Consider the following 20,820-nt stretch of genomic DNA (forward strand, 5'->3'; position numbering starts at 1 on the left):
GAAGCTCCTGCAATGAGAAGCCCATGTACCACGACGAAGAGTAGACGTTACTAGCCACAACTAGAGAAAGCCCATGGGCAGCAATGAAAACCCAACTCAACCAGTAAGTAAATAAATAAATAAATAAATTTTAAAAAAACCAACAAAAAACCACAATATGAATGAATCTCATTAAAAAGTGTTAAATGAAAGAAGCCAGAGAGGAAAAGTTATATACTGTCTGATGCCATTTATATGTACAAAACAGACAAAACCAATATATGCTGTAGAAATCAAGACTGCAGCCAACCGGGTGCCAGTTCTATGGGTGTGTTCAGTTTATCAAAAATTCATCAAGTGAGCACATAAAATATATGCACTTTCCTGAATCTATGTTATACTTCAACACAAAGTTAAAAAGAAGACCCTTTTAGGGCTTAAGCTAGTGTTGATAGAAACACAGTTCATAAACTAATTTAGCAACAGACTGTGGCATCTATTTACCATCCTGTCGAAAAATAAAAGCAGCATGTATCTCTTCTGTGGGAAATACATGCATACATTAATAAATAATGCTGGGCAAGCCAAGCAAACACATCTGTTTGTGATCTCAGAAATTACTCAAGAAAAGAAATAAACTCAATTTTGAAGGTAGGAGAATTTTCCTTTCGGAGAGTTCCAGTAGATGAGAAAGCAGTTTTGTGCCCTCTGTGCAGTTCCTGATACCTCATGACTGCTGGCCCAGCCAAACTCTTTCCTACATGGATGCACTCTCCCCACATTCAGGAGCACAGAGCAACTCAGGACACATTGCTTACATTGCTTACTGTTTAGAATATGGCTTATTGGAGGCAAGGCTTTGGCCTTGCTCCAGCGGGAAACTAGGACCCACCTGATAGCTATCTACTTGACAATGTAATTTCCAGGAGTGTCTGTAGAGACGTTTAATGACAAGTCAGGATTGTGATGATGCTGATTTATGAAAAAGATGGGCACGCTCAGTGGGGAAGGGCAGAGGTGGATAAATCTTCTGCAGGGTAGTGAACTGAAGGAAGAGAGAGAACAGTGAGCATCTCCCCTGTAATGCTGTCTTATAGGTTTTCCCAGGCATATCATCGCAAGTGCTCTTATCCCTGTCTTACAAATGAGGAAAACTGAGAGAAAAGTTAAGCAACTTGTCCAAGATGCCACCATAAAAGTTGGTAAAAACAGCCTCATCACTGGATAACAAACAGCTTTCCATGAAAACAGACAAGTGACACTGACACATGAAACACAAAAATAACCAAATTTGCCATAAACTTACGGAGGAAGGAAGACAAGTGGCCAGTAAGCATAGGAAAAGATGCCCATGTCACAAATCAAAGCAAAATAACCACGAGAGATCAGCAAAGATGGAAAATATCGATCATATGATGTCTACAACTTATTTTCAAATGGTGACCAAAAAATAAGTGTGTGCGTGTGTGTGTTTTATAAAATGGTATCTATAAAAACGATTATTCGTTTTTATGGATGAAGTAAGAGGTTCATTTTCTTAAGTTTCCCAATCTAGTGGGTGGCAACCCTGGGCCCCTTTCTGCATGTACTGCTCTTTACACTGCAGCCCATCCACAGCCTCCTCTGGGGGGGTCACACAAGGGCTGGAGCAGCAAACCTGAAGCTGATGGTGCCACAGGCCCATGAAGCACCATACTCACTTGGCTCTCACCTCCCAGGCCCTCGAGCACACACTGGCCCTTTTCCATGATTTATTTGTGGTATCTGATTCATCTTCTTTGCTGCCTCGGATCCCATGGTTCCAGCTCACCTCTCCTAGCACCAAGCGCAATGGCTCTGCTCTCTAACTGCACAGTGCCCTGGTTACAGCCACCTGGAAAGCCTTGTGCCCCAGTGTCGGCCCTGCTCAGAGCAGCCTAGCCTTCCAGCAGGACCTGGACAGAAAACATGGGCTGGCTGGCTCAGGGAACTCCTGTGAGTAGCTGTAGCATTCTGTGACATTCCAGGGATGGCAACTAAAGTCAGGGCTAGGGGCAGTGTGGGCTCCGAGGATCACAGGTCCTGTCGGGGTCAGGCAGAGATCACAGGCAGAGCTGGATCCTGAAGGAGCCATGGGAGGCAGGGACGATCCTATCACCTGAGCACACAGGTCTGAGAATCTACTTCGGGGAGAAGCTGTTTGTTTTGCTTCCTGTTGCATATTATCTGCTGGGCGGAGGTTCTTGGAACCTGGGCCAGGGGCTTGCAGGTAGACCCTGCCCCTGTCAGAGGCTGGAATTACCCCAGGTCTTGGGCAAGGCCTCAATCCTTTCAGAAGCCACAAGAGAGGAATGTGACTAGATGTGAGGGGCCCTTGGAAATGCAGGAACAGCCCCCACACTGAGGCCGACCACTGCTCCCCTGGGCAAAGTGCCACACTAGCCACCAGCAAGAAAGCTTTAGAAAGGAAATCGAAAGCAATAGTCTGCTTTTATTCCAAGTCACGGACTGGCCTCTGCCCCTCCCCCCACAGACATTTGATGCTAGGCTGGTCCCTGGGCTCTAAGAAAAAGATAAATCATCAACAAAGCAACTGTCTGGTTTTACAAATTTCATTTTATATATGAGAGAGGAGGGAGTAGTATTTAGTCTGTATTAAAGGGAAAAAAAGCCCCACAAATCAATAAGGACAAGTAATCTAACACAATAAACGAGCAAAGAATATGAGTACTCACAGAAGATGTTTCAAAAGACACCCAATTTCACTGGTAATCAGGGAAATGTAAATCAACCCACAATAAGATACCCTTTAGCCCCCACCAGAGTGGCAAACACTTCATTCTTCAGCAATCCTAAGTATGTGCAAGGTTGTGGGGAAACAGCAACTCTTGGTTGCTACTGGTGGTCATAGCAGCACAGCCTCTCCAGGGCAATTTCTAGAAAAGCTGAAAATGTCAACCCTTTAACACAGCAATTGCACTGCTGGAGACCTAGTCATATGATGGATTTCTACACAGAAGGTAAAAAGAATAATCTAGACCCACAGCTGTCAGTATAGTTTTCAAAAACATACTGTTGGGTGAAAAAAGAAGGGCACAGTGATATAATTTTTGCTAAAATTATAAAAGCATAAGTATTGTTTATGGATACAAAAAAAGAAAAAACCTAAGAGTACTTATTACTTGCTTGACGTGATTCTAAACGCTTTACAAATTATATGATATTCTGTTCATGGATTCAGAGACATGTTAAAAGCAAAAAACGTGCTCTGACACGACATACATTAAATTTACGACAGTGGTTCTCTGGTAAGGGATGGGTTGGAGGAGACTTACAAAAGGGACATCAACTTGATCCATAACATTTTGTTTCTTTTATTTATCGTTTTCTGTAACAAGTATGGCTATATTTTAATTTGGAGTGGTAGGTACACAGGTGCTTGTTGTTTGATCATGTGACTGTATTAAAAACATTTTCTTCCATATGAAATTTTTAAGAAGAAAAATACGAGTAGCTTGATGATCTCCTAAGAAGGGTACTTCAATGTTCAAAAGATGGAACAACCTCCTGGCATGGACAGACTGGCCCACTGGCCCTGTCATGTGAAGGGCCAGAACAAGAATAACTTTTATGCAATTAGGAAGGGCCCCAGGCTGCCCATGAAGTTCACATGCTGTCCTATTGGGTAAGCCTCAATTCTAGTTAACATACTCTTGTGTGAGACACAGTTCCAGCTAAATGTGCCAATGCATTTTCTAGCTCATGGCAGATGAGAGGCAGGCTCTCCTTTTCAGTCTCTCTTGCACATCACCCCAAGATTTATTATTCAACTTAGCAGCTACATACTGCTCACTGATCCATGTACCATGAAGCTACCTTCTTGCAGGGGTGGGGGGACTTCTTTCCCTAATTTGCAGAAAGACACTAGGCTGGGGGTAGAGATGGCAGACCCATGGGCTGCAGGGGACAGCCCTATTTAACCTGTAATAGCTGTTTTATCTTGAAATAGTTATAATTTTTATGTACCCACAAAGATGAGTGACACATTTATACCAGTTACAACATACAACTAGCGTTCAAGAAAATGAAGGTGCTGTTGTGACAAATAAAATCCAAAGAACACTAGTGAATGGTCATTTTCTTAATTGATGGCCATTTTAATGTACAGTGGCCACCAAGAGCACAAGAATGACTATGATGTTAAAAGGTCCACAGCAAAAAATAGGAATTTTGACCAGACTTAGGGGAAAAACAAACAAACAAAAAACAAACCTTAAAATAGATCACAGACTACATGTAAAACATTAAAACTAAAAAACATTTAGAGAAAACATTTAGAAAAAAACATGGAAGAAAATCTTCAGGATCTAGGGCTAGGCAAAAAGTTTTGAAACTTGACACTATAAGCACAATCTATAAAATTAATAAACTGACCTCATCAAAATTAAAACTTTTTGCCCTGTGAAAGACTCTTCAAGAGGATGAAAAGATGAGCTACAGAGTGGGAGAAAATATTGGCAAACCACATATCTGACAAAGGACTAGTATCCAGAATGCATAAAGAACTCTGAAAACTCAACAGCTAAAAAAATTCAACTAGAAAATGAGCAAAAGACATAAATAAATATGTCATCAAAGAGGATATACAGGTGACAAATCAGCACATGAAAAATTATTCAACATAATTAGCTATTAGGAAATGCATATTAAAACCACAATAAGATATCACTGTACACATATTAAGTGGCAAAAATTAAAAATAGTGACAGTACCAAATGCTGGCGAGGATGCTGATCAGTCATACATTGTTAGTGAGAATGCAGAATGGTGTGGTCATCCGGGGAAACAGGCAGTTTCTGTACACACTAAACATGCAAGCACCATATGAGCCAGCAATTGCACTGCTGGATAATTATCCCAAAGAAATACATATAGCTGGTCCTCTGGATCCACAGGTTCCATACGCAGATGTGGAACAGTAGGTATGGAGGGCTGACTGCACTACAGCCATGTTGTATAAAGGACCTGATCATCACAGATTTGGGTATTGGCTGGGGTCCTGGAACAAATCTCCTGAGGATACCTAGGAGGACTATAAACAATTATGTTCCCAGAGAAATGAAGATTTATGTTCACATAAAAACCTGTGCATGAATGGTTACAGCAGCCATATTTGAAAAAACTGGAAACAACCCAAATGTCCTTCAATGGGTGAACTTTAAACCAACAGTGCATCCATATCAAGAAATACCACTTAACAATAAAAAGAAAGGAATGACTGATACACAAACAACATGAAGGAATTTCCAGAAAATTACTCTGAGTGCAAAAAAAAACAGTCCCAAAAGACTGCATACTGTATGACTCCATTTACATAACATCTTGAAATTACAAAATCCTATCAATGGAGAACAAGCGGACTGCCAGAGGTTCTGGAGGGGTGGAGGTGGGAGAGAAGTAGGTGTGGCTATAAAAGAGAAACTTGAAACAGGTGGTGACACGTATGGAGGTGAATATCCTCGCTGTGATACTGTGCTACAGTTTGGCAAGATGTTACCATTGGGGGAAACTACATGGGATCTGTTTGCCTATTTCTTACAACTGCGTGTGAATGTACAATTATCTCAAAATAAAAAGTTTAATCAAAAAACAGTTCTTAGATGATATAATATTGGGGACCACAAGATGTAACTGGGCTGCCCAGTTCAATGGGCCTAGAAGCCACACTGTCTCCACCACTCTCTGCTGGGAGAGCCCCCTGACACATTTGTTAGACCTATTCTGAGCCCCCCACTTCTCAGCTTGTCTTTATGCGGCCACACCCAAGAGGTGAAATGGTAGGCATAGGAGATCATGTCTTTTTCCTCATGGTTATCAAGGAAAGCGAAACTGTTTAATGTATAACACACATGTGGACAAAAAAAAAAAAGAAGTTTTTTTGGTCAAGATTAACAGGTCACTCCTCCCAAAAGCAATCCTTGGTTTTTGAGCAAAAGAAGCTAGACACAAGAGTATATACTCTAAGATTCAAGAATAAACAAAATTAATCTACGTAGATTAGAAATCAGAATAGTGATAGTCTCTGGTTGGGGAAGGGAACTGACTGGAAAGGGGCAATTTCTAGGGAAATTTCTAGAGCTGTGCTATCTATATGGTAGCCTAGTCACATGTGGCTGTGGAACACTTGAAACATGGCTAGTCTGAGTTGAAGTGTTCTGTAAGTGTTAAATACACACCAGATTTGGAAGGCTTTATGAAATAAGGAATATAAAATACCTCCTTAGCAATTTTTAAAAGATTGATTACAGGCTGAAATAATATGTTGGCTACAGTAAGTTAAAGAAAATATATCATTAAACTGACTGCCTATTTCTTATTACTTTTTTAATATGGCTACTAGAAAACACAAAATTCCACATGGGGCTAACATTATATTTCTCCTGAACAGCACTGTTTCAGAGCAATGGACACGTTCTGTATCTTGGGGTGCTGAGTAATGGGTGTATACATTTGTTAACATTCACCAAACTGCACACTTAAGACATGCGCATTTTATTGTCTGTAATTATCCCATAAAGCCCCATGATCTTTCCACCACCCAACGTAACCTTCCTGAAGGAGTCCACAGCTTACAAAGGACACAGACTGCAAAGAACCCCAGAGTGGTAAGAGCTACAATAAAGATTTTGAGCCAGGCATTCTGTATTGATGAAAGCGTCTACTTTTAGCTTGAATAAAACTGATGGTACACATGTATTTGTGTATATACAGAGAGAGTAAACAGGAAATTATTATTTGAGTCCATAAACTCAAGAAGACAGAGGGCATTTCTGAAAGCCTGAAATACTTGGGGTCAGGAGACATCCATGCTGCAGATTTTCCCTCGGGCCACTGTTCAGACCTCCTGGGGAAAGCACACAGGAGTCAGGGGTGAAGGCTGATGCACAACACTTGGCCTTGATGGCACCACTAAGGTACATACAAGGTTCAGATCTTAGCTTTCTAGGGTCAAAACCCTCAATGTTTTCTGTTCACTCACAGAAGACTGGAGAAAACCAGAGAGCCCAGAGGTCAGGAAGAGTTCATAAAGGTTTAAGCACAAGTAAGATTTCATAAAGTATGAAGGCTTCATACTTTAACCACAGCCCTCTTGGGGGCTCAAAGCCCAGCCTCCTTAGGAAACACAGAATGCCCACAGAAATGCTGCAGAGTGCTTCCTGTCCAGGTGGCCTATTTTACAAAGAAACCAAGGTCCAGAGAGGTTGAGAGACTTGTTTAAAGCCATACTGAACTAGAAGTGGTAGGGCTGGCCTTGCTTTCCTTTCACCTAACTCCCAAACTGAGAAATACAGCATGCCAATGAGATTCACAGAACATGATTCCTAAGTTAGAAAAACAGCTTGTTTATTTCTGAAGGGAGAGGAACCTGGCAGAATTACTGGTACCCATCATTTATCAGGACACTCCCCTAGCAAGGCCCCTTTAAGAGATGAAATTATATCCTGTACTTTGGTTTGTTCAACATATGATCAGGAAAAAAAGAAAAAAAAGCAGCCCTTTATCCCAACACTCAGCATAAGCATGGATGGGTCTGTCAACACATCCAGAGCAGCCTCAGCTTGGTTTAAGCAGTCGCCTCTGCCAGAACTGTCTTCCTCCTACTCTCCGGACAAGGCTCTAAACTGTGGGTCCTGGGATCATTGTAGGAATGTGGAAAGCCATTGTTACATAAGTACTACCTGTGTCACAGCTCATCAGTGCAATGGGTTGAAGATCTCCTTAGAGCCAGGCTGTGGGTTAAGAATTTTCTTATGTGACCTCATTTAACTCTCACAACAACACTATTTACACACAACAAAAATCTCAAGTTCAACGTAGTCCCCAAACTACCAGCTAGAAAGTGGTTCTTTGAACTCAGATCTGTCTGGCTCCAAAGTCTCTGTCTGTAGATTGAACACATAAATAACGTGGGGGATGTCAGGAGGGCTTCACACCCAGGGTTCAAAAGAGTTCAAGCACAACCAAGAGTTTACATCAATACAAGTATACAGGCTTTATCCTTCAAACCACAGCCCTATCATTGCAGGGATCAGGCTCAAATTCCAGCCTCTTCAGGAAGTCTTACCTAATACCATTCCCACCTATCAGATTCTTCCCTGCTTTAACACCCTCCTTGGTACAGCATCCTTACTGCCTTGAATCAGTGGGTCTATGGTCCTCCACTGCAGAGCCCTTTTAGGCAAAGAAGTCACTGGAAACAAGTTCATTCACCTTTGTAGCCCCCACTGCAGAGGGTGCAAGGCAGGAGAGGTAACTAAAACCAATGTGTACCACTCACTGATTACAATGTCCAAACTTATAGCTTATTTTCTATTATTACATCTAGACTGGAGTGATGAGTAGGGATGTTATTAGCAAATCCCTTGTTAATGATCTTTGGCAGGTTATGGGAAGAGCCTATTCCTCTATTGTGATTTCTACCCCAAACACTTCCCAGCTTAATATAATCCCCTCATATAGGGACATCATTTTATAGTTTTCAATACTGGTCCCACCTGATTATAGCCATCCCCCTGGAGGGTGGTCCATGAAGCCCAGTCATGCCCCTGCCCCAACCACCAGCACTGAGTCACTGAAGCCCCCTCTGAGGGTCACACCTGATTCTGAGAGGCTTGAGCCACAGCTCTCTCTGTCTTTCCCAGCTCTGAGTGCTCCCAACACTCCGGATGCAGCTGCCTCGCACGCAGCCACAGGCCAGCATTAAATGTTTGAAGGAAGCCTGCTTATCACAGGTTCATCAGGGATCAGCACTGGATTCTGCTCTCCAAGGCTGCCTGAAGCTCCAAACTAGACCATCTGCCTTCCCTGGGGAAGGGGGTGTTTGTGGACTAGGGGAAGGGGTTGATGGCTCCGAAGGTCTGGAGAGCAATGGACAGCTTCTTTCCTTCTGGGGAAAAAGAATCTGGACAGTCCTAACTTTGCTGGATAGGGGACCACCCAGAAGATCCAGGGGCTAGGCTTGGGTCTGGACAGAGGCCGACATCTTGGCAACTGGCCGGGAGAGAGAACCAGGTGCAAGAAAGAGGCCACAGAAGAGGGAATCCTCTCCTACCTCCAAATCACTTGAAATTCCTACCAGAACCCACTTGGAGGTTCTCAGAGACCAACACTGCCCCAAAGAAAAGGCCGAGGAGAGCAAGCCTTTGTCAACCCAGCAAGTAGGTAGCATTAATGACAAACTCCACACAGGGTCCAAGGTTAGGTAATATACTCAAGGTCACACAGCAAGCACGTAGAGGAGCCAGGGCTATAACCCAAAGCAGTCTGGCTTCAAAGTTCTTGCTTTTTTTCAACAGGCAAAACTGGGGATCTGATAAGCAACAGGCATGGGTGTTTGTCAGCAAGAAAGCAGGCTGTATGTGACCAGGTCAGAAAGAGCAGAGGACAGAAGTCCAGGAGCCTTTGGCACCATGACACCTAGAACACTTGAGTAGTGGTCATCTTGACTTGTCTTCCCCCTCACTAGACAAGTTCTCGGAGGACTGGGTTCTCTGGCTTTCATAACTACAGCCCCCACCCCACGCTTGACATGACGTACGTCCTCAGGGATACCTGTTGAATGCTTGAGACTCTTGAGGATTTCTTAAGGGCAAAATAGGAGCAAAATCAGGTCAAACCACCATAGTCAGTAGGTAAGGCCTCAAGCACAAAGAAGTGGCCGGAATGGGAGGGAATTAGGCCAAATGCTCAGGAAATCTTTGTCTGGACACGTGGATCGCCTCCTGACAGAGTCAGAATTTCTCTGAGGTCTGGTGCCCCTACCCTGTGATTGTAGGCCTGTAGCAGGTAAGAGACCTGCTTTGTTTACACATAAAAAAGTCAAAGGTCAGGAGCAATACCATGTGACCACAGGTAGCCTGATTTAGCATCATGAAACGTATACACTTCGGAGGGTAACTAAGGAAAGCCCTCACAGTCTAAGGAGCACCCAGGAGTCGATAGCAGAGCTTAGCTAGGGAGGCTCCGGGAGGTAGTGAGTGGCCGGAGCCAGAGGAGGACCATTTTCTTTATCAGAATCCCATCTGCTGACCTGCCCTGAGCCATTGGGTTTTCCCAGAAAAATTAGGCCTAGCGATCTGAAAGCACTGTATGCTTTCTATCTTTAGAAACCAGCGAGTTCAACAGGTTGTGATCTTGGAGTTCTAGCCAAAGAGGAGGAGTTGGCATCTCCCTCCAACTTCCCTCATTTTTTTTTTTTCAACCAAGCAGTTCTCTCAGACAAGAACCCTCTTCCGGCTTCTGGTCCCTTATCCATGCCCAGGCCTACACTCCTGCTGGTATCCAAAACCATGTCCGAAGCCCAGACTTCGTACCGTGTCCTCACCCCAGGCCTCGCTGGGTGGCAGGGCAGGCAGGCTCAGTGGTGCCCAGGTCTCCCCCTGCTGGGTGCTGAAGATAAAAGCCGCCCCTGATAACATCAGCGGGGGTCCTGCTCTGCTTCATCAACACACTTTCACATCTGTAATCTTCAGGGAGGTAGCATTACTTACTGTGTTGCTGTGGAGGCAGCAAAGCCACTGGAAACCCACATCCTCCACCTGCCAGCCCCCAACCCACCCTCTGCATTGAGGACAGAACAGGCCTAGTAGGCAGCAAGGAGCCAAGCGGTGTTTGGCAGCAGCTGATGAGGAGAGGGACACTGCTGAGTTTAGTGGCCTGGGGTGGACACCACCAGGTGGAAGAGCCCCAAATGTACCCCTGCAAGGGGTCCAGCACAGAGGCAGTGTCCTGAGGCCGAGCACAGGCCTTGCCCCCGCCCCTCCCCCCCGGGACAGGCTGCTAAAGGCCCCCACTTTCGGCCACCAGAGTGCCCGCGAACAGACGAACCTAAAGTCCCAGACGAGAACCCAGAGTCCGTGCAGGGTCCCTGCTAGCTACCAGCCGCAGCCACAGTCTGCGTGGGCCAGGCCAGCATTTCCTGGTGCCTGGGTGCCAGGTGCGGGGTACCTGCTCCCCGCGTGTGCCACCCGGAGGTGGGGCAGCCGTGGGCCTCCCAGCCCGAGCGCTGTCGGCCCCCAGCAAGGCTCTGCAGGACCCCCAGGACCCCTTCCGGGGGACCGGCCCGCCCCTCTCCTCCCGGGCCGCATACCTGAGGGGACGGACGCCCCACAACCTCGCTTCCTGCCAAACCCGGGAGGGGCCGACCCGGGCCCCCAGCACCCCGGGGCTCCGGGCGCACAGCCTCCCGACGCGCAGCATCCCGACGCAGACGGCCATGGCTCGCGACGCCCGCGTCCCGGCCCGAGGAAACTTTTAAAGCGCGCTGAGGCGGGGCGAGCGCAGAGCGGGCTGGGAGGCGGGAGGGTCGCCTCTGCCTATGGGTCGCGGAGAAGTCGGTGCCGGCCGGGCGGGGCGGGGCGAGGCGAGGCGAGGCGAGGCGAGGCGAGGCTTGGAGGAAGCGCCAGCCCGCGGGCCACCTTCCCCCGGGCCTGCCGCCCTCCCCCTCCCCCCCTCAAAAAATTGCCCTGGTTTCCTCTGGATCCGACCTCCTCGGCCGCAGCCCGAGGCAGTTCTCCCATCGCAACCACAAGGGGCCTGGTTTTGGGGGCGCAAAAGCTTGTTGATTTCGTAGAGGGTTAGCCAGCGGCGCGGCGAGGCCAGAAGCCGCCATCCCCGGAGGCGTGTTGGCGCGCGGGTCACGTGCAGCCCCCCCGGGTTGCGGGCCAGAGGCCAGGGGAGCCGCGTGAAGCGCCCCCAGCCAGGCCAGCTGGAGCAGAGACCCACGGGGGAGGGGAGGCAGCTGGGACAAAGCGTGCCGCGGCTGCGTACTGGCTGAGGACAGACATCAGCTTCAGAAGGGACCTCATGTCCCAAGCGTCAGTCTCCCATACCTCCCCCGGACTTCTGCCTTGACCTGCAGTGCACCCTAACGTGGCCTCAGGCGTTGGAACCTGTCTCCCCCTCCCCGTCCCCCAAGGCACAATTCCTGAGGCTGTCCAGAGGTGTGAATGGAAAGTAAACCTCTCTCCCTCCAGGCCCTCTCTGTGGTTCCCTGAGGCCTAAGTGTGCTCGCAGAATGGAGAGAAGGTGACTGCCCACCTCTGGACCTGGCTAGGAAGAGAGGCACTGGACACCAGCGTGGTACATGTGCCAGGTCCACCATGTCTCCGTGTAGCCTTGACCCTTCTTCCAGAGGAGGAGGGGGAGAGCTATAGGGGAAGGCCCTGGCAGGGTGGCCTCCCCTCTCCTGACTCAGAGGCAGTGATTTACACTGGGCCAGGAAGAATGGGTGATGCAGGGTGGGGCTTGGCCTGAGAGGATCTTGGCCTGTATCTGGGAACTTTGGCTTAATTGAGGTTGTGAGAGGGAGACTGTGCCGCTCCTCTTCAGGATCCTGAGAGGGACCTCAGATCCCTCTGAAACCCTGGCTCCTGGGGAGGGACCCCATTCTTCAATTGTGTGGGGACGGTGTAGGAAAGAAGATAGAGGAGCACAGATCATAAGGAGCTGGCTTTCAATGGCATGCCTTCCTAGTAGACTCACAGACTCTGATAGCCCAGGTCAGGGCATGTGGGGTGCTAGGGAGTATCCCAAGTCTGGGTACCAAGTCCTGCTTGGCAGACTCTGCTGCTAGCTTGCTGGGTGACCCTGGGTAAGTTATTTTTCCTCCCTGGGCCTATGAGTTGAGGAGTGGATACTTATCTTGCAGGCACTTGTGCTTTCCTTGCTAGTTCGAGGGTCCTGAGTGGAAGGGTGGGATGAGTTTCTCCCTGAACTTTGCTCCAGCCTCGGCTTTCCGCACACGGGGCTTTCTCAGCTTCCCAGACATAGATGTTGTGGAGTCACAGCCACCAGTTTCAAAATATCTCCCCCATGCCAGGCTCTTCATGCCAGGCTCTTCAAGAACATTATCTCTGCCCTCACAATCAGCTTGCAAGGAACAAGCATGGCTTGGAACGTGTCTCTGTTTTTATGGATAAAGAAATTGAGACCCAAAGAGGTTCAGCTACTTGCCCAAGGTCAAGGTGAGCACGGTCAACACAGGCCAAGGCTCTGTCCATACTCAGTTTGTGGCTTTGGGGAAGTCACGGGGCCTTTCCAGTCTCAGTCATTTTCAAAATGGGAGTAATACCAGCCTCACACAGAGGGCTGGGGTAATCACTGAGTACAGTGCCACAGAACTGATACTCAACCAGTTTTCAGTGATGGTTAGTTTCTTTTTGCATCCTCTTCTTCCTCCTGTGTCTATACTCTGAGACCTTCCTCTGCATTAGGTATTGCAAACCTCTTTTTTTTTTTCTTTTTCTTCTTTTAGGAGGAAGAATTACTTTTTATCTCTGCAAAGCCTTGAGAGCTATGGTAGACACTGGTTCCGAAGAAGGTGAGGAGGGCTGGGGGGAAAGAAAAATGGAAATGCCTGATGTGAGAGTCCCTGAGTCTGGGTAGCAGATCATGGTGGCCAGAATTCTTGGGTCACTTTGAAGGAGTAGGGAGCTGGGCACATTGGCCATCCATGCCCTCCAACTTTCCTCCCTCTTCCTTCAACCAACTCAGTTCCTCATAGCTCCCCAAGGGGCTCTCTGTCTGATCCAAGCACAGCTGCTTCTGCTGCACATGACTTGCATGATTTATGACCTTCGAGATTTTGCTCATGCCATTGGCTACCCTGAGGAAGCCCTTAGGCCTTCCCCTTTGCCAGTTGCCTTCCCTTGCTGTGCTTCAAAACTGGTCTCATACTGTAAACATCATTAATTGATTTTTTTAAAAAAATTCTTAGCATCAACCTATGAAAAAGTCCAGAAGATTTAACTGAAGTTAGGGAACAGAATGTAAATGCTGCAAACCTTGGAAGTCACATTTGACAGTAGTTGAGAGGTAAGGAACAGGAGATGGGAGTGGAGGCAGATATTCTTACTTTACAAATTGAGGTGTCAAGAGATCATAAGGAGTATGTCACTTAACGTTACAAAGCAACCAGTGTATGTACAAAAAAAACCCAATAAAACTATATTAGAAGGACTTGAGGAGGAAAGATGGGGGTGCAAATCCTTACCTGTTAAACAGAAAATCAAGAAATGACTGAATAAGTATACTGTTTAGAGGTAAATAACAGAAGATAAAACCGAAACAGTTAAAATAATTCAAATGGTTCCCTTTGGGCTTTTTTTTTTTTGGCAGTTCTATAACTTTATTGGACAATCATCAGTCAGTTCTCTTCCACATTAACTGTCTAGATTTTTGAAAGTGGTGACAGGTAGATAGGTAACCAACATATAGAGCTTGTTTGGTGAATCTTCACCTTCATTATGTTTTCTGGACAACCGCACACAGATACATTATGGGACATTCCTTATTCCTTTGGCCAAGACAGCTTTGTTGAGCCTGGTGTCAATGTGTACATCTGGAGTGCCCATCTCCTTCATGGCAAATTTCCAGATTTCTCTGAGTGCCTGAGGGGCACACTTCTTGAAACCCACTCCATGAATGTGCTTGTGAATGTTGATAGCATATTCTCTGGTCACCACCTTGTTGATGGCAGACCGGCCCTCCTTCTTCTCACCACCCTTTCTTGCAGGAGCCACCCTGCTGGGCCGGGGTCGGAAAGGATTCCCTTTGGACTTGAATAGACATTTCTCCAAAGAAGATATATGAATGGCCAACAGGCACGTGAAAAGGTGTTCACCATCACTGGGCATTAGGGAAATACAAATCAAAATCACAATGAGTTACTACCTCACACCCATTAGGATGGCTACTATCAAAAAAACAGAACAACAAGTGTTGGCGAAGATGTAGGGAAATTGGAACGCTTGTGCATTGCTGGTGGGAATGTAAAACGGTGCAGTGGCTATGGAAAACAGTATGGCAGTTCCTCAAAAAATTAAGAACAATTACCACGTGATCCAACAATTCCACTTCTTGGTATGCACCCAAAAGAATTGAAAGTAGGGACTTGAGCAGACATTTGTACATCAATGTTCATTGCAGCATTATCCACAATAGCTAAAAGGCAGAAACAACCCAAATGTCCGTGGATGGATGGATGGATAGATAAACAAAATGTGGTGTATACAACAGAATATTATTCAGCCTTAAGAAGGAAGGAAATTCTGACTCACGCTACCAGGGTCATCTTTGTAGCAACATTTAAGGTATGCTGAGTATGATAAGGACAAATACTGTATGATTTCACTTATATGAGGAATCTACAGTAGTCAAATTCATAGAGACAGGAAGTAGAATGATGGTTGCTGGGAGCTGCAGGGAGGAATAGAGACTTATTGTTGTAGGTACAGGATTTTAGTTTGGGAAGATGGAAAAGTTCTGGAGATGGGTGGTGGTGATGGTTACAAACAATGTGAATGTACCACTACTCTTTGTTAAAAAGTCTTTTTCTTGTTTTATCTTCCTGATAGTGTACATATTTTCTCTTAATAATTTTTTTTTATTAATAGCCCAATGAGGCATCCTGACTAGAGCCGTTGATCATTTACAGAGACTGGCATATTTCATGAGTTTTTCAGTGAGTGCCAAAGGGTTATATAGGCCTGCAGTCAGCCTCAGAGTCAGGTCTGGAAAGAATCCAGCTCTGCTGTTTTTCCTCTCAGTGACCTTGAGTGAAGTTCTTTTCTCTGGTGGAATTTTTCAAAGCTCTCTGTTGTAAATGACTGCTTCCAAGTAGTGTATGAAAAATGTCTCTTTCAAAGAAATTTCTTTACCGTAACTCTGAGGAGGGAGTTGTCTAATAAGAGATGCAGTAGTTGTGAAGGAAAGGTGGGAAAAAAGGAGATACTGCTGGCAGCCACATAAAGAAGAAAGAGGAGGATGAGGAAGGGAGTTTTCATCTTGAAAGAAGAGATGACAGTGACTTGATACATGGTGTTTATACTCTGCCAATCAGATCCAGTAGCCAATACCAAAAACAAACAACAACAACCAAAAAACAAGGCTGATAAAAATTGTTCTAAAATGGTGTTTCTGAAATTCAAACTGAAAGTGAAAATGAGGAACTGATTCTGAACTGCTGTGTAAAGTAAAATTATTTTGATCACAGCTCATAATTGACGGCAGACACAGGTAGTCGTGATCTTAAACAATCAGTATTTTCTTGCTGACAACTCAAAATTGAAAAAAAACTGAAGAAACTGCAATCCCAGCAGCTGCCAAAAGCTGTGAAAGCCTTGCTTTCATAAAGAGTGTAGGACAAAAATCTTTCTTTAGATGATGTAATTTTAAACTTTTCTTGGGTCAAAGTCAAGAGCTAAAGTCATCTGTCAAGCCTTGAATAAGACAGAATTGTCAGATCAAATCTAATTTATCTTCTTTTTTTTTATTGGAATATAATTGCTTTACACTCTTGTACCAGTTTTTGAGGTACACCAAAGTCAATCAGCTGTATTTATACACATATCCCCATTTTCCCTCCCTCCCTTGACTCCCCGTAATTTATCTTCTTTTACTTAATCATTGGTTCAGTAGACATTCACTGAGTATCCACTAGCTACCAGGCACAAGGCTGGACTCTCAGGCTGCAGAGATGAATAAGGCAGATGTCTGCCCTCAGGGAACACACTGTCTAGTAGAGAACACCAACCCTGAGACTGATGGTGGCACGTGGCATGGCCAGTGCCATAGAAGAAGGGGGCAGGGGACAGGCACCTACCCTAGGTGTGTCACCGAGGGTCTCTTAGAAGCCTGAGCTGAATGAGTAGTGTATTAGTTTCCTAACACTGCTGGAACAAATTTCGCAAATTTAATGGTGTCAAACAACAGAAATTTATTCTCTTACAGTTCTGGAGGCTAGAAGTCTGAAGTGAGCCTTATGGGACTGAAATCAAGGTGCTGGCAGGGCTAATTCTTTCCAGAGGCTCCAGGGAGAATTGTTCCTTGTGTCTTCCAGCTTCTGGTGGCTCCAGGTATCACTCTTATCTCTGCCTCCTGTGTCACATTGCCTCCTCCTCTTCTATGTCCAATCTCCCTCTGCCTTTCTTATAAGGACACTTGTGATTACATTTAGGGCCCACATGGATAATCCTAAATAATCTCTCCATCACAAGATCTTTAATTTGATTACATTTGAAAAGTCCCTTTTGTCATATAAGGTAACATATTCACAGGTTCCAGGGATTAGGACATGGATTACTTTGGGAGCCATTATGTAGCCCACCCCAGATAGGATTGGAAGGGGAAACTGTGGATGGCCAATAGGATGCTTATGGGGGAGAGTATATAAATGGGAGTATGGAGAAAGTATACATGAAGGCAAGGAGCACATATTCTGGAAGTTGCTAGTATTGTTATAGGAGTGCTTTTTTGGGAGTAGTGGGAGGCAAGGCAGGGCCTTATGAGAGAGGCAGGCAGAGTGTATAATGATTATGGATTTTATTTCCAGCATGCCCATAGCTAACATGTGGTGTGGTAGGTACTCAATATATTTTGGGTGATTTGAGTCAAATGAATGACTCAAACAAGTTATATTCTTAGAAGGCCTACTATATATTTGTTGGAGGTATAAAATGGAAAAAGAATCTCCATTTGGTGGTATTCAAACCCTATGACCAAGAAGTGGGGCCTTTCAAGGCCTAGGCGGTATGTCAAGATGCTTTCCAGTGCTGGTACTGTTGCCGTAGACTCCGTCTAGGGAGTGGATTCGCGATCTCCGAAGGAAAAGAATTTCTCCTGGGGATCAATAACAAGCCGTCGCTCAGGTTTAAGCCACAGAATTACAGTTTATTAAGAGGAGAGTACAACAGCTTCTGGCATAGACACCAGAAGGGGGGGGAGAGACCCGAGAAGGGGTCTTACATGAGTGGGTTTTATACCTTCAGAGCAGAGTTAATTATAGCAGCAACATTTACCTCGTTTACCGTTTCCTTAGGAATTTACAATCATTGATAATTATCAGAATAAAGGCTTTTGTTACTCAATGATCCATTCCATTTCAATTAATCGTTGTCCCAGTTCCCTTGCTGTAGTCACAAGACAGAGTCCTTAGGGTTTAGAAAGATTGGTCACAGTCAACCATGTTTTTCCAATTCTACCACACTTCCACCTGCCAAGTCATCCCCTGGAACTCTCAATACTATGATCTAAGCTAATCCATCTTGCCACTCTGCCACTCTCAGTGTACAGGCCCTGTCTTCCCTGATGGTCTCACCATGGCAGTTCCAGGCATCAGACACAGACAGAATCAGCAGAGAAGCATAGCAGCCTTTGATGAGCAAGGAAAGCCTTTCTCTTGAGCTCCCCAGCAGACTTCTGGAGTTCAATCATTGTTATTCCTGCCAACAATTCTAATGCAAAGGGCATGGGGTAGCCAAAGGGCATCAGTGGAAAGAACTCACTTTTGATCAGGGTGATCAGCCAAGTATTTCTGGAGGAGATGGCATCGAGACTGGGCCTTGAAGGATGAAAAGGATGCTGACAGTGGAGAGGGAGGAAAGGGCAGCCTAAGCCGAATGGCATGAGCGAAGGGGAGGAGGTGGAAATATACAAGAGTTGACTGGTTTTACAGGAATTATTTTTTTTAAGTGCCTTTTAGGCACTGAGAACTTTGCATATTTTCCCCATTTAATCCTTATTTAAAAATATAGCTTCCGGGCTTCCTAGCTGGCACAGTGGTTAAGAATCCGCCTGCCAATGCAGAGGTCACGGGTTCGATCCCAGCTCCAGGAAGATCCCACATGCCGCGGAGCAACTAAGCCCGTGTGCCAAAAAAAAAAAAAAAAAAATATAGCTTCCTCTATAGATGGAAATTTATAACTGAGGAAATCCAGGATTGAAGAGATTAGGTGCTGTGTCCAAAGTTGGCAGAACCAGGACTTGATCTCAAGTTTGTCTCCAATCTCTAACCTATGGTGATTTTATTCATTCATTCATTGTTTATTTATTTATATTAAACTTTTCTACATTATAATTTATTACAAAATTATAATACATGCACCTTGTAACAGATGTTCAAGGTAAGCAATGTTAAAAGTGTGGATAGGGCTTCTCTGGTGGCACAGTGGTTAAGAATCCACCTGCCAATGCAGGGGACACGGGTTCCCTGGGCCGGGAAGATTCCACATGCCGCTGAGCAACTAAGCCCATGCACCACAACTACTGAGCCCATGTGCCGCAACTACTGAAGCCCATGTACCTAGAGTCAGTGCTCCACAACAAGAGAAGCCACCACGAGCAACCTGCACGCTGCAATGAAGAGTAGCCCCTGCTTGCAACTAGAGAAAGCCAACGCACAGTAACGTAGACCCAACGCAGCCAAAAATAAATAAATAATAAAATAAATCTTAAAAAAAAAAGCGTGGGTATTCTATACCCACATTTCTCAGGCTCTTACACACATATAGACATATGTAAATATTTCTTCACCTCTTCCTTTATATATTTTTTCCAAAAAATGATATCATGCTGGACAATTAATGAAATCTGAATAAGGTCCATAGATTGATAATAGTATTGATCAGTATTAACTTGTTGATTTGTATAACTATCCTGTGGATATATAAGAGTTTTACTTGTACTTGGGAGAGACACACTGATGCCTTTACGGATAAAAGGATATCATGTCTGCAAAATACTCAGTTCAGAAATATGTACAGTGTATATTTATATAGTAAAATGTTAACAGTTGAGAAGTTTGGGTGAAGGGTACCCAGGAATTCTTCCTTCTATCCTTGCAACTTTTCTAGTAAGTCTGAAATAAGGTCAAAATTTTAAATTTTTAAAAAATGAGATCATGCCATGCATCTTAGTGACTTGCATTTTTTGCTTGAACATATATAACGAACATTTTTTTTTTCCAGGTCAACACATGTAGTTTTATGCATTCTCTTTAATGGCTGCATAATGTTCAACAGTAATGTTCCACTGTTACAAATATTCTAATTTGTTCAACTAATCTTTTCATGGATTTGACTTTAAATACAATGTTAATTATATATTAAGGACTCCTGTACATTTGTATCTGTTTCCAGACTCTCTATGTTGTTCCACTGATACCTGCCCATGACAATGCTATACTGTTTTGAGTTTTCTTATAAAATCAAGTATCTGGTTGAACGGGACCCTCATGGCTATTTTTCAATTTCGTGAAGTTTTCTTGGCAATTCTCATACACTTACCCTCCCATAAAAATTAGATTTTTTCCATCGTATAGGCATTTTAAGATCACTTTTACTTAGTTCTAAAAACAAAACAAAAATCTTTTTGGGATTTCTAATTGCAATTGCTTTAAATTTGAAGTTTGCTTTGGGACAGACTCATTTATAGGAACATGGTGTATTGCTCTACATGTAGAAGCATTTAAAGCAAATCTATGTAAATAAGTAAACTATATAAACAGAGATCATGTGCCTTAAAAAGTACTTTGGGGCCTTTTTCAAGGGCTCTCTGAGTCTGCCTTTTTTTTCAGTCCACCTCTGGCTGTGGGTCGAAGCATGAAAGGGGCCAGCTGCCCTCAGAAAGGCTGACGCTGTTGCATGGTGCCATTCAACTCTTTCCCACAAGTGTCTTTCTGTGGGTCCTTGACACACTTTCCCATTTTATTATCCCCATTCGACAGAAGGAGAAACAGAAGCTTGGAGAGCTTGATCGACTTGCCAGGATTGCACTGGACCTAGCAGTGGCAGCGCTGGCCTGATGCCCAAAGTTTTTCCAGGAAGCTTCGGTCTCATGTCCTGGTCAATCTTTGGCTTCTCAAGGGCTGTGCTACCTGTGTTCTCTTTGGCAGCTGGCTCAAACAACCTCAATATCCTGACACAATGTGGCACTTTGTTTGAGGAGCTGCAGCGCAGGGCCAGTCTATTGTTCCCAAGGAAAAAGCTGCCAACAGATGACAGGCTTCACTTTCTCATTAAGTTG

At 44.9% G+C, this 20,820-nt stretch overlaps 1 protein-coding gene and 1 pseudogene across 2 annotated transcripts in view; both read right to left on the reverse strand.

The window, feature by feature from the left end:
• Positions 1–11,417, reverse strand: part of ACSF2 (acyl-CoA synthetase family member 2) — a 30,049-nt gene extending 18,632 nt beyond the window's left edge. The window contains exon 1 of one of the 2 annotated variants that reach the window (XM_057714335.1): positions 11,108–11,417. In XM_057714335.1, the coding sequence (XP_057570318.1) occupies positions 11,108–11,235 (128 nt within the window). In that variant the 5' untranslated portion in view covers positions 11,236–11,417. The remainder of the gene's footprint in view (positions 1–11,107) is intronic. The other variant, XM_057714336.1, reaches the window with a different exon arrangement.
• Positions 11,418–14,164: 2,747 nt separating this feature from the next.
• LOC130839567 (60S ribosomal protein L31-like) lies at positions 14,165–15,091 on the reverse strand (annotated as a pseudogene).
• Between the last annotated feature and the right edge of the window lie 5,729 nt (positions 15,092–20,820).

The sequence above is a fragment of the Hippopotamus amphibius genome, chromosome 17, assembly GCF_030028045.1.
Source record: "Hippopotamus amphibius kiboko isolate mHipAmp2 chromosome 17, mHipAmp2.hap2, whole genome shotgun sequence".
Lineage (NCBI taxonomy): Eukaryota > Metazoa > Chordata > Mammalia > Artiodactyla > Hippopotamidae > Hippopotamus > Hippopotamus amphibius.